We start from the raw sequence: 13,393 nt of genomic DNA on the forward strand, positions 1-13,393 counted from the left end.
TTTTCTTCTTATTTTAGGTTCACAATGACGAGGTGAAAAATTGGTTTTAAACAGGTTAGTTTGTTTTGGCGTCTTTAGTTGACGGGCATATGTATTATACGACAAATGGGAAAGTTTTCATCTTTCTTTTCTCTCTTCAAATTGAATGTTAGGCTCAATTACGCTGTCTCCATGGCGACTTCAGATTCTGAAGAAATTATAATTCAATGAATACACTGAAAACTTATTTGATGAGCGGAATACTGTTTATGTACTTACGCTGCTCATCTTCCTCATTGAACATGAATTCATCTTGGATATCCTTAAGATACTGCGTGGAACGAGCTTCATCCAGGAAGAGTGAATACGCCTTTTTAATATCTTCGACGGCAATCTTTTCACGGAAGATGGAGGAAAGAATAGCTAATAAATAAGATAAGCACTTCAATAACAATCTTGGATACTAACCTCCATCGCTTTACGCTTGCGTGATATAAGACTGGCAACCGTGATGAGCTGAATTGCGTAACGCAAACTAGTTTCTAACGAGAGCCTCGTCAGAACGAGAAGCGCATCTTCTTGCATTTCGGCATCTTCCTCTTCACACCTGTTCAAGGATAAGTCGTAATTAGGATCCATTTCACGTAAATCCGCTTTTTAAATGACGACTTGCCTAATTTTCAGAATTTGCTTCATTTCCTTTTCTTCGTACGGTTGAGTCGCGATAATCACCATACGATCGAGCAAATCGATTGGAATACCATGAGGTGATCGGTATTTGGTTCCACGAATCTTTGTGATTCCACGATTGGTCGCCATGATCAACACGGGCGCCATGTCATCTTCGAGAGCACGATTCAAAAAGGAAAAACATTCCATATCGAGCATATGGACCTGAGGGGAAACTTTAGTTAGAAATGCATAACGGAAAAAAACAAAACATGAATGGGTTCACACTAGTCATACTTCATCAATAAACAAAACACCGGGCACAATTTCCGCTTTGCCTTCTTCACGCCATTCGGCTACCTTACTGTTAATCTGATCGCGAACTTCGGGCTTGATTTCTCCAGTATCACCTATTGGTTGTATGTTAAATGGAGATTATTTTAATTTCAAGGCCGCAAGAGTAAATATGTGAGCGTACCGGAGAAGAGAGCAAGAAAGCCCTGCGTTCTGCTATTGATGACATCGATTTCGTGCAATGTGACTGTGTGAGTCACTTCTTTCCGCTTTTGTAATTCACCTACGCAAATAGACGATACATGTCGTAAGAATATTGTGTCACACCGCAAAGAAACATATGACCAAAATGGTGAACTTACCTTCGGGACATTGAACGAATCTAGTCTGGGGCCCTGTGGCATCGTAGTCTCTAGCCCTTGTAAATGAACGCCCCAACTTGGAGATTTTGCCAGTTGCTTTATCGATAGTAATGACATCGCCAGCTTGTGCCTGAGTCGTGAAACAAGGTAAGATCAACAAGCCTTTGTAACATTTATACAACAGTTTCTCACCTTTTCCTTAATGAGAGACTCAATCATTTTGTTGCCCAGGTCATAGACAGTTTCCATGTCTGTTGTTTTCAGAGTCAGTTTTCCAACTTTGGCTCCAGTTCCTGTAGCAGGCCTGTCAATTTGAACTTCAACAACTTCACCCTCAATGATCTCTGTTTCTTCCCTGTTGAAAGCAAGCAAAGAAAAATGACACTTGAGAATTATGTATCAAAACAATTCACAGAACCCTACTTAATGCGAACTCCAATGGACTTGCGGAAAGCTTGTGTAAGGGCTTCAGTTTTACTCATCTCAAGGCTGTAAATCTCTGAACCAGCCATGGAAGTAAATGGGGTATTGTCTCCTAAAGCCTGAGCCATACCCATAGCAATTGCAGTTTTGCCTAAAGGATAAACCATATTGTTAGAAATGATATGTTAATTTATCTTTTTGGTAACATTGATCAAACTAACCTGTTCCCGGTTGACCGGCAATCAAGACTGCTCTGCCAGCAATTTTTCCTTCTCTGATCATTTCCAGAACGACACCAGAGGCTCTTCTCGCTGTCAACTGGCCAACCATACCTTGAGACACCTGAAAATAATATTTTACATGATTAGCAAAAATTTATGGGAATTAATGAAGGGTATTGATGAATGGAATGTTCTCATACATACCTCTCTTGGTTCCAAAGCATCATCAAGTCCAAGACCTCGAATGTGTGAGTGGGTGCCGATCCGTTCAATTCGTGAGAATTCTCGCACTTCGGCTACTTTGACCGAAGGAATGGCCTATGTATAAAAAAATTCCGTAAAAAAATTCATTGAAATATGAGAAAAATGAACGGAAACAGTTGCATGTTCGAAAATATTTAACCTCACACGTGTAGTCTACTTACCGCCATGATTTGCTTTAGTTTCAGGCTTCAAGTTCCTAACTTCTGTAACAAGCCGCCGGTGGTAACCATGGCAACGCATTTAATTTGACGGTTGCTTCGAGGATCTTCATCTCTTTTTAGTAGTCTATTTCTGTTTATGTGTTTTTAAATAATTAGACATTTTTGTGAATAAGTTGGTTGTAACTTTAAATTATGCTGTAAACTCTAGGTTATGTTATAAAGTCATGGTCTTATAGTCTGATGTGGCAACACTGTGTCCAGGACCAACATTCGAAAGTTTCTGTTACATCTTACATTCACATTTTCAGCAGCACATTCCCTTCGCTAACGTGGTTTTGAGCCCGGAAAGTACGGTATAAAAGGCCGAGGTTTCAATTACTGCATTGGTGGCGTAGCTGGTCGGTGAACATCGGTGGCAGTTGGTCTCGTAAAATAACTGCCAATTGGAACCGGCCGTTTGTTTGGCAAGTGATGAACGACAAGCAAGAGTTTGCAGATAATTTGATGGCTCATGATCGCCATACCTGAATTAGGAGACGTCGTGTAGGAATGTAGCAGAATTCATATAGGAGCGGGGCCCATGGTGATTACAACCGTAGTCATTATTCCAGTTTCAGGCAGAAAGCAGAAGATCCTCGGAGTTAAGTACAGATGTCGTGTAATGAACATAGAAGAATTCAGCACAGTCGGGGCTCGTGGTGATTACAGGCGAGTCATCATTCCAGTCTCAGCCAGACGATCCTCATGGTTAAGTACTTAAAACAGTCTTTACTTAAATACTTAACGATTCAGGGACAAGATAATCAATTTGGCACATGACTCTGGCAGGGTTGCCCAAAGGCGACCCCATCAGTCTACCTAGTAGACTATGAGCGAAACCACCAATTTTTTTCTGTGTTCTTTGGCTATCGCATGTTCACAGTACATTCAAACGAACTTGGAAGTCGGTTTCCTCAGGTGACGCAAGCAATCGCAGAGAAAAGGTAGGATTGTAAAGTAAATTCTTTACTTTTTAAATTCGTTCTTTTTGGAACATCAACTGTATGACGATTCACAAACATTTAAGCATTATAGGGTGTGACAGTCATGCCATTAACGTTAAATTTGATATGTGCTTATGAACGGTCATCAGCCAACGCTAGCCGTGTTTGACGGCGTGTAGAGATAGAAAAGAATGTAGTGCCTAAACATTTCACGGAACAGATGGATCAATATGTAGCTCATCATATTGAGAGGGTACTTGAAAAACCTTTTTGAGAATAGGATTGGGTGGGGTCTTTCCTTGCCAAAAGGACACTCTATCAACAAATCCATCAATATAAATTGTCTCTCTTTTTGTTTGTTTTCCAATATATTCTTTCTGCGAAAGATTTTTATTGTCATATACACACCGTACGCGTATGGCAGTGACGAACGAAGGATTTCCTTTACTTATTTCTTCTTCTTTCTCTTGGTCTCTTCGGTAGTGTTCGAATTACGGTAGACGACTTCCGTGCCTGAGCGAAAATGGAGATTGATAAAGACGAGTAAGGCAAGCCAACAAACGCCAGCAATGACGACGATGTATTCGGCGTGATTAGGGAAAGGCGTGCCGCAAGCGGTGTAGAACTCCATGCCCTCAGAAGGCGGTTTTCCGCCTGGTAGGCAATGGAAGTCGAAATAACCTTCATCATAGTCAGAAGTGCACAGATACTTTCGTTTCAACAAAGTCTATACTCGTAAAAAAAAGAGATAATTGAGGATTAAACAATTGAATATAAATGTCAAAAGCAAACATTACCATGCCGAAAGCTGTTTGAACCGGGGACGTTTCATTACATGGACCAGTCTTTTCATGAATACCGATAGATACCTCATCTTCAGGTTTGAACAGCAAAACGCAGCTCAAATAGCAGCTGTAGTGAAGAATCAAACTTAGGACGCACTCGTTGAAACCTTTGATACCTATGGTGTGACACACGTAGGCAAATTGAAGCATTCTCATATTTAATACGATGCTCGAAAAAAAAGAAACCTTCCATATCTTGTGCACTTACCTGGTGTCGTTCTCGAGCCAACAATGGGGTTACGATCGGCAGACCAAACAATAAGGAAGAATGTCAACGTTAGGAGTGCGACGCAGTTTTCAGTATGGACACCGGCGATATCTACGCAGAATATTCAAATTTCTTAACGTCGAATATGGAATGCATAATCCGATATGAAGACGTACCGTGGAGAGGGTGGTAGAACGGGATAAACTGGAGGACGCCGCCAGGCATTCCGCACAAGCCGGTCAAGACGGCGCACAACATTTCGCGTTTGTGACTTATGTGTGCCAAAAATTCAATGAAATTATGTATGAGACTATGATGATGAGCTTAGCAAAACATACTCTCCAGCCTGCCATTTATCATCCGACTTTCCGATGATTAAACGTTTCCAGCAGTGGAACCAAAAAGTGAAGGAAGCCGCGAAAGTGGCGTGAAAGTAGAACGAGTTCCACGGCACCCAGTAATGCCGGTCGAAAATGTTGGGATCCGTGTCGTGCCTGCTTATTAATTAATTTAAGTTAGAAAATTCCTTGATGAAGAGGCAAAATGTTCTATTCGTTTTATACCATGTCCAGTGAAGGAACTTTACGGCCGTTATGTCGTAGGGCAAGTCGATCAACACCACACATAATCCGACTAATAGATAAACAAGATAATACCAAGGTGTGTTGTAAAATGAATCAATTATGTACCTGCAAAGGGTTCAGCCCAATTAGGTAACTTTAGCCGTGATATAGCCACGGAAGCGTTGTAGATAAACGCGGGATCTGCATCGTGAATAGATCGATAAAAAATATCGAAAGATTGGACAAGGTATAAAGGTGAATACATAGCATCATGATGTGCAGCGGTAATCGCCTGCCCAGCAAAACGATAGTCGTTTGAGAGTGCCAAAAGTTGTCAATGTCGGGGAGCCAATAGGAGGCGCATTCGACAGTTAATCCATGAAAAATGGTAGCCAGCCATAAATACTTAAAGCGCCCACCAACTCGCCTAGCTAGAAATAAAGAATTAGGACAAAGAGGCAGAATAAACGTGTCATCATAACGAGGCTCAACAGAACAAAAAGACGGCAGAGAACATGAACAAAAAAAATTCGTAGAGCCAAAAGAAAACTCACAGTGGATGAAAGTGAGGAGTCCGATGGTCAAATAGGTTATTTCTGATAAGAGATAAGTGGGCTGCGATTTCCAGGCGTCTCGAGGGTCCCGGATTTTCACCAGCCAGTCCAGCCACTTGTTTAACCAAAAAGTCAAAATGCCATAAATAAAGTCTTTCAAAAAAATCAAGAGTATTTCAACATATTTTCTTTTTTCCACTTCTTCCCCAGTCGTCAAGTAAACAAGACTTAAGAGCTAGAAGGAAAAAAAAAAGGGTTTTTACGCTGGTAAATTCCATGGAAGATAGTTCAACGCCAAAGTTGGGCAACTGGCTAAGATTGCGTGCAACATGATCCTCGAGTTGGGCCATGGCGACTTCTTTTTCACGATAGCCACACGACGAATCTTCCCGAAAAATTCAAGAGCGTCCTCCAACAGTCCCTGGGACGAGCCGAGTCGAACGCGGAACTGATGAACCTTGTTGGATCTTTTAAAAAAGGTGCACGGACCTACGATGATAATAAAACGAGGAAGGAAGAAGCTGTACTGATAACAAAGTCCAAATGTCTGCCAAACTGTCAATAATCGCTGGCCAATGTCCATGACGTTGGACAACATCATTAAATCGCTCGTTACTAAGGCTACACAAGTACAAGTACTACAACAACTACTGTGCATTTGTAACGGATGCAAAATTCTATCGCTGCAGATTCTGAAAGAATTGCAACAGGTTTCACACCGTGGCGCAGATGTTTTTAAAGATCCCTGGTGAATTGCTCGTCATCATGTTACACTTAACGCGTTGGGTAAACTTGGCTGAGTGTATCAAGGGTGTGTCTCCATCAGATGGACTAGTTTCAATTAGAGGAAAAAGAATTGATGTGACAAACATCCGGTCATTCAATATAAAGCGAGACTTCAAACAGCAAGAGGTTATGAAGGCAACCATTTATAGCCATCCGGCATGGATGTTTATTAAATATAAACAAACAGGCGAGGACGGGTGCTGTGAAAGGAAGCGCTAGAGCTTAAATCAAATAAAAAAAACGTTGGGAAACAATGGTAGTTCATAAAGTGAATGACGCACTTTCAAAATGGGCGATGCGCGCCGGTCTGCGTGGCGACGGAGTAAGGAAAAAGGGAGCACTCAGTGAGCCATTTCTTTCGTGAACGAGTGGACGGTCCGCACGATAGTTCCCGCATACACTAAATACTAGTAACGGTTTTCGTGAAATAAAGCCATTGAAAAGAGTTTCTTTCTTACACACACGCTTCGACGACGCTAAGCCCCCCCCGCTGGCATTGCTCAACTCGAATCGACGAGAATGAGAATGCAACTCATTTGTTCGTTATCGTTCCTCATATTGTTTTCAACGGTGACAGCGAATTTATCGTACGGACTAAGGAGAGGGGAAACTTGCATCCGGCAACCGGAGGGCGTGGAAGCTAGCAAAACTCCCGGTGACAATGGATATCGCATTAAAATCAGCGGCAATCCCGACACATATTTTCCTGGAGATGTTTACACAGGTATGATTTGCAATTACAAATTAATTTCTTTAGCGCGTTCAGATTCGTTCCTCTTTTGAATTGATCCCTAATGAGCCAGTCAAGGACGTCACGAATACAATCGCCAAAAGATCAGTACGTCTGATGTAAATCACAATCCCTGATTAGAATGTGCTAGTCATCAATAAGAAAATTAAGGCTCAGTTGAATGAGACTGATCAATTGCGGCATGGCAAGGGAACACTAATTAATGAAAGGCATTAGCCCAAAAAGCCGTAGTCTATTCTGCCTTCTCACTTCTTCGAGTAAACAGCAGCGGACATTTGGGAATCGGATCTGAGCAAGGGAGAGGAATTGTGCACTCGATCGGGTTTCTCTCCTGTCACGGACAGGATCCAAACAGAGGTAAAGCTGATGGCGGGCGATCGACCCGGTAACGTAGAAAGAGGGACGAGAGAGAAACCTTACTGCTACGCTACTGTACCAACAAGGCCATTCTATAACTTCATTTGAGTTACTCCATGATACGATTCCGACCCAGTCTTTTGCTTCGATTCTTTTAAATTAGAAAAAGAAAGGCAATTAAGAACACTATCTAGATGCTATGACTACCCGCAGTAAGTGGAATGGCGGTGCTCTGGTTTTTTTTTTTTTTTTTTTTTTACAAGTTATGCTGATCAAGGAAACTTGTCGAGTTTCGTAAAATGTTAGCGCTTCGTGGAATCATCGAGTATTGAAAATGGAGAGAAGGGATACTGGGTCGGGCACCCAACGATATAGCTGGCGCCTCTTGTGACGTATGAATCGATGGCCAGTCCTTTTTTTTTTTAAGCTGATGGGTCGTTAATTCCAGCTGACTGTGCATGTGACGCGGACTCCTGTTACTTCCACTAACTTTGGGCGCATCTCAGAACGATAATCTCGGGGGGCGTTTTATGTGAAACCTGTGTGACGTTTTTAATTGTCTTGTTCCAGTTACGCTGCAAAACTTGAGGTCATCGAGTAATTTACAAAAATTTGTCGGCTTCTTGCTAACGGCTACGCCTTCCCTGACTTCGATTCCGACGTCACCCGACACTGCCGGAAGCTTCCGGCTTTTTAGCGACTCATTAAGCCGATTCAGCGACGTCTGCCCCAACGGGATTACGCAAACGTCCGCAATACCTAAGACGGAAATACAGGTCCTTTGGACCGCTCCCGGGCCCGGCACCGGTTGCATCAAGTTCAGGTAAAACACGTTTGATTACTTTGTTGATTGCTGCTCCAAAATCTAATCACGGTAAAGACGTGTCTGCTATTATGCAAAAAAGATGAAAAATGGTTGGTAATGGGAGTGGAGAGGAAAGCAGTCTAGCGATAAATATATTAATGGCCGTCCAATCCGTGAGGAGGAAGCGTGAATTGGTGAACAATTTGCATGCAAAAATGCTTTTTCGCCTCGAACGAAATGGGGAGTCTAACATAAAAATAAAACGAGAATTGACAGTTTTCTCGAATTTGTTGAACCGAACGCGAACGACGAAAATTTTTAAAACAATTTGAGGCGGATAAAGTCAACACTATGCATGAAATGGGCCGTCTTAACTCTAAAGAAGACTGTGGTCTGTTGTGCATTATTTGGGTAGGAAACGGGGCAAGCTCGGATTACCATCGCAGATGTTTTTTTTAAAGCAAAACAAGAAAGTAGAGTCCTCAGCAATCGTGGGAGTGGTTATCCCTATACGGCAGCGAACATTGCACGCGGTCAGTCGTCGAGAACGTTGAGCCGACTACGATGTCGATTTTAAACGTTCAGTCACAGTGGACCATTCTGACAGGTTTGCTCTGTTTATTGGTCGTAAACGGACAACTTCAGTTGAATTGCTCCCATCCAGAGTAAGGATCGCTTAATACGAAAAAATCGATGGGATTTCTAGTTTAACGGGCAATGACTTATTATTTTCATTTCTCACGCAGCGCTGTGGTGGTGGAAAATCGGGAACTATGGTTCGCCGACGACAACGGCCTGACCAAAGAATTGTGCGCCGATCCACAAGAGAACGAGGACGAACAGCCGGAAATCAACGAGCCTTGCTGCGCTTGCGATGAGGCCAAATACGAGGTATTACTTCTCAATAATAAAAAGCCTATAGCCCTATTCCCCTACTGCTTTTTTTCGCCCAGCCCTACCATGAATGTAATACCATTAACTAGTGATTTACTGTTATGGCATTGTGGCACTCGGTTCGGTCGTGACAGGTCATGTTCGAGGGTCTCTGGTCCCGCCAGACGCACCCGCGCGATTTCCCGGCTAACGAGTGGCTGACGCACTTTAGCGACATTATCGGCGCCTCGCACAGCGCCGACTATCGCGTCTGGGAATACGGCGGCATCGCTTCCGACGGACTCCGGCAGGTGGCCGAATGGGGATCCACTCAGGCCCTCGAATCCGAATTGAAATCCGAAGTAATTTACTTATACGATATAGCTGCCACGTTAGTGTCTTACCTTCCTTGCGGTGCGTATATGTTTTCCCCTTTTATAGAGCGATCACATCCGAACGATTATCAAATCACGCGGGCTTTGGTATCCAAACGTCAATGGCAAGACCTACGCCGTTTTCAGAGTCGATCGCAAACACCATCTCATGTCGCTCGTCTCCATGTTGGGTCCATCGCCCGATTGGATTGTTGGCGTTTCGGCATTAGAACTATGTTCACGTAATTGCACTTGGGTAGAGAACAAGACTCTGAATCTTTACCCATGGGACGCTGGTACCGATAGCGGTATCACCTACACCGTACGAATCAATAAATTCAATTGGACTTGAAAATGAAAGAAAATTCTGATGGTTCAATACCTTTTCCCCTTTTTCTTTTACAACAGTCAACCAACTCGGTTACTAATCCTCGTGAGAAAATCACACGCATCACGTCCTCCTACCCTGCAGATCCACGTTCACCTTTCTACGATCCGACAGGATCTGATATGAAACCACTGGCCCGAGTGGTCATTACTCGACAGCGTGTGTACGAAAAAGGCTGCTTGGATACATCTACAATTACGGATGATGCTATTAGTCACCCGGACAACTCCGGGGACGCCCTCAGACGTGAGTAAACCTAAATCAATTTAACTGTAACTACTTCAAAATATTAAGGCCTCAAAAAACTATCAATAATAATAAAACCTGCATATTTGTTTTGTAGCCGAGTGTGCTGTGACTGAATGGGGCCAATTCAGCCCCTGCTCCGTCACTTGCGGTAAGGGTCTTCGCATGCGTCAGCGATTTTACATAAATCAAATGAAAGCCGAAATGACGAGGTGCGATCGTCAACTCGAAGAAAAAGAAATGTGCGCCAGCGCTGTCGAACTTTGTGGGTAAATATTTTAGAATGAAAAGTTAGACGATTAAAACGATTCACTTTGCATTGTACATACTTCTTTTTTAAAATAGCGACGGATCTATGGTAAAGGACGATGTTTGTGCCGTTTCGGAATGGTCGCAATGGTCCTCTTGTTCCGTTACGTGCGGAAAGGGCTTCCGGACGAGAACGAGACGATACTATGATCGCATGGGTCGTAAGAAATGCCATTTGGAAACCTCAGAGCAAGAAATGTGCATGGGTTTGAATTTTGAATGCGACGATCCCGGTTTCGATGAACCAGAAGATCCTGAATGTCTTGTTAGCGCTTGGAGTGATTGGTCACCCTGTAGCGCTTCTTGTGGTAAAGGTATGCAAGTACGTAGCCGGATTCCGCTAGTGATTGGAAATAATGGCGTGGCTGCAACCTCTCTACCTGGCCACTGCAACATGGACACTATGGAGAAAACTGTCTGCATGGCAGATAAACCCGACTGTTCTTTCAGCATGGCCGACGCTAAAGGTTCGAATTCAGTTAATTATTTTTTGAAAATGCTGAAACGAATTAATTATGATTTTTTTTTGCGGACTTACGATAGCTATCTGTATGGAAGAGGTAGACCCTGGACCATGTCGCGGACCTTTTTCTCGTTGGTACTTCGACGCTCACAAGGGGATGTGCGTTCCATTTTCGTACGGTGGTTGTCGCGGAAACCGGAACAACTTTGAAAGGCATGAGGATTGCGTCAATACGTGCGAACTATTAGCACGCGGTAAGTGCTTTCACGTGGGGGATTTATCTTTGGGGTATTTCAGCTCAAGCATAAAAGAATTTTTGTAAGCATGTGCTCAATGATGTGACCATGCAGAAATACGTGCATCACATTCCCGCCTCCCTTGGATCCGTCCAGTTCTATCCGCCGTATTACGCTACACACTGCCACAGAGTCTCTACGATCGTTGTCTCAACGATCTCAATTGTAGGCTAAACTTCTTCCTGCTCTTTCTATTCTTTTCGTCAAATGGCACGCCCTTATCCATTACGATAGAGTTGTGGAGCACGGAAACATTTAGTATTTGATGACTTACTGCTCAATCACAGTAAGATGGAATGTTCATATTTGTATTTTTGGCATATTACCATTGGCTGTTTGCACCATCAATCTGATCTAGTTTGCAAAGAGAAAAAGAAAGTATACTAAGTGTTTTTAAACATTTAGTTTCATGTGATGCATCATTGATGTTTTTAGATGGGTTGCCCAATTTAAATTAGCGAGATTGCATCCAATTTAAACAAGAGCTAATGTCCCTGTTGAACCAGAATGAATTTAGAGATCCGTTTGCTTTCTGTATGTTGATAACCATGAAATAGTAGCAGTTATTTAATCAAACATATCTGTTTCTTAGCTGGTGGAGATGATCACCTTTTGGATCAATTTGATGATGATCTTGGTGGATTCAATGGAATGGACAAATCCAACATGGGCATTAATCATCACCAGAATCACCCACAAGCATCTCCTATAGACTGTATGATCACTGAATGGACACAATGGTCACAATGCAGTACTACTTGTGGAAGAGGATATAAAGAGAAGCAAAGGATGATCAAGGTACTCAATAAAAACGTTTTCTAAGGTGGCAGATGAGCATGCATTAGGAATCAACATGTTAATAAGGGACGAACAATAGTTGGAAGTCATGAACAAATGACCATAAATATGCAAGACAAGCGGCTTCCTTAAACTTATGGCGAAAAAATTTACTAACCTGCACTGTGTTATTTTATGGTGTCGTAGATTTTGTTTCCCTCCTTTTTTACTTTGTGCTTAGTTGAGTTGGAGGATTGTTATGTGCGTGGCATTGCCACATCGTAGCAAGCAGACTATTTTTGAATTTCCTTTATTTTTGCGATAAAGTGCCATCTATTTTTTTTTTGCAACAAATGCCATAATCTTTTATCGCCATCTATGAATACTTTTTTTTATTTTCCATTTTTTTAGCTTCCAGCCCAAAACGGTGGTAAATCTTGTCCGAGAAAGGTATAGCAACAAATTAATGATCATAACAAATGATAAATGTTATAAATTTATGCGCAACATTGTGATATTAATTAAAGAGCAAACCATAATTACCCTTTATTTTCTGTTTTAGTTTACGAAAAAACGCCCGTGCTATCGTAGACCCTGCAAATAAAGGCAAAGTCTACTACGAGGGACAAATCTTCCAAATAGGGAAGTCGTGATCGACTATTATAGAACGTCGTGAATAATATTTTTCAAAATAAATTTCTTTTTGTCCAGCTCTTGCTTTCTATACGTTTTAACATCGTCTCATGTGTAGTGGAAGTGAAAATTCGAAACCAGAAAAATTAATACAGCAGCCAATAATGTTTATCTCATACTACAAAACAAAACTATTTACCATATCATTGCTTCCTTTTCATAACAAAAATGTTTTTTTGTATTGCCATACATTTTTAAATGCTATGAGTAGTTTTAATTCTGATGGCAGCTTTCGTAACGGTTATCAATGCTGAACTATAAAGTTATCAAACACGGAAGCATGGAGTGCGCAAAGCGGATATTGCACGATCTTTAATGTCTTAACAAATCACGCGCGTTTCGTTCTCCCAGACTTCCACGGTTTTCCTTTGTACGATTCCGTATTGACAAATCAATATACGATGACAGCAGTAGTACGCAATTCTTATTCATTTTTCAATCGAATTCTTTTGCGTAGATACGCACAATGTGTATAGAATGCGAGGCTGAGCGATGCAAGAATGAGCTGGAAATAAAGTTTTACCTTTCGTAGAACTGATAGCAGGCTGTACAAGTACAACTAGTCTGCTATTTTCAGTCCTATCGTCAAGTCAATAAGTAAAGATCTGGGACTGCCTACAAGTGAGTTATCCGAATATATTTTATTGCCGCATGACAAGGATTTTTTCAGCTGCATCTTTTGTGATCTTCGGCGAATTTTGCGACCGAGCAACTCTTTTCCTTCCTTTCATGGAATCCTAGTGAAAAAG

The 13,393-nt window shown here is 42.0% G+C and overlaps 3 protein-coding genes across 5 annotated transcripts; 1 reads left to right on the top strand and 2 right to left on the bottom strand.

Annotated features, from left to right (window-relative positions):
- Positions 1-135: 135 nt before the first annotated feature.
- Positions 136-2,454, bottom strand: LOC130699874 (ruvB-like 2). The gene is made up of 11 exons (XM_059497111.1): positions 2,374-2,454; positions 2,153-2,266; positions 1,949-2,069; positions 1,728-1,878; positions 1,497-1,659; positions 1,305-1,434; positions 1,127-1,225; positions 946-1,058; positions 448-873; positions 259-373; positions 136-187 (listed from the first exon to the last, which is right to left on the bottom strand). Exons 1-9 carry the CDS (start codon positions 2,377-2,379, stop codon positions 637-639), a joined length of 1,134 nt encoding a protein of 377 aa, XP_059353094.1. The 5' UTR covers positions 2,380-2,454; the 3' UTR covers positions 136-187; positions 259-373; positions 448-636.
- Positions 2,455-3,705: 1,251 nt separating this feature from the next.
- Positions 3,706-9,635, bottom strand: LOC130699880 (uncharacterized). Of its 2 annotated transcripts, none has more exons than XM_057521952.2 (11): positions 9,503-9,635; positions 5,790-6,015; positions 5,527-5,641; positions 5,236-5,403; positions 5,099-5,173; positions 4,973-5,042; positions 4,748-4,903; positions 4,586-4,680; positions 4,410-4,520; positions 4,154-4,317; positions 3,706-4,083 (listed from the first exon to the last, which is right to left on the bottom strand). In XM_057521952.2, the coding sequence occupies exons 2-11, from the start codon at positions 5,874-5,876 to the stop codon at positions 3,805-3,807; spliced, it is 1,320 nt and encodes a 439-aa protein (XP_057377935.1). In that variant the 5' UTR covers positions 5,877-6,015; positions 9,503-9,635; the 3' UTR covers positions 3,706-3,804. The 2 variants fall into 2 exon arrangements, with proteins under 2 accessions (XP_057377935.1, XP_057377939.1); XM_057521956.2 differs by lacking the exon at positions 9,503-9,635 and adding an exon at positions 6,594-6,710.
- LOC130699553 (spondin-1-like) lies at positions 6,686-12,755 on the top strand. Of its 2 annotated transcripts, XM_057521815.2 has the most exons (12): positions 6,686-7,036; positions 7,991-8,243; positions 8,972-9,116; positions 9,254-9,460; positions 9,540-9,794; positions 9,881-10,106; positions 10,204-10,375; positions 10,452-10,882; positions 10,959-11,132; positions 11,767-11,972; positions 12,363-12,401; positions 12,514-12,755. In XM_057521815.2, exons 1-12 carry the CDS (start codon positions 6,832-6,834, stop codon positions 12,553-12,555), a joined length of 2,355 nt encoding a protein of 784 aa, XP_057377798.1. In that variant the 5' UTR covers positions 6,686-6,831; the 3' UTR covers positions 12,556-12,755. The 2 variants fall into 2 exon arrangements, with proteins under 2 accessions (XP_057377798.1, XP_057377802.1); XM_057521819.1 differs by lacking the exons at positions 6,686-7,036; positions 7,991-8,243 and adding an exon at positions 8,730-8,890.
- Positions 12,756-13,393: the final 638 nt, after the last annotated feature.

This window comes from Daphnia carinata, chromosome 10, assembly GCF_022539665.2.
Source record: "Daphnia carinata strain CSIRO-1 chromosome 10, CSIRO_AGI_Dcar_HiC_V3, whole genome shotgun sequence".
In the NCBI taxonomy this organism is placed as follows: domain Eukaryota; kingdom Metazoa; phylum Arthropoda; class Branchiopoda; order Diplostraca; family Daphniidae; genus Daphnia; species Daphnia carinata.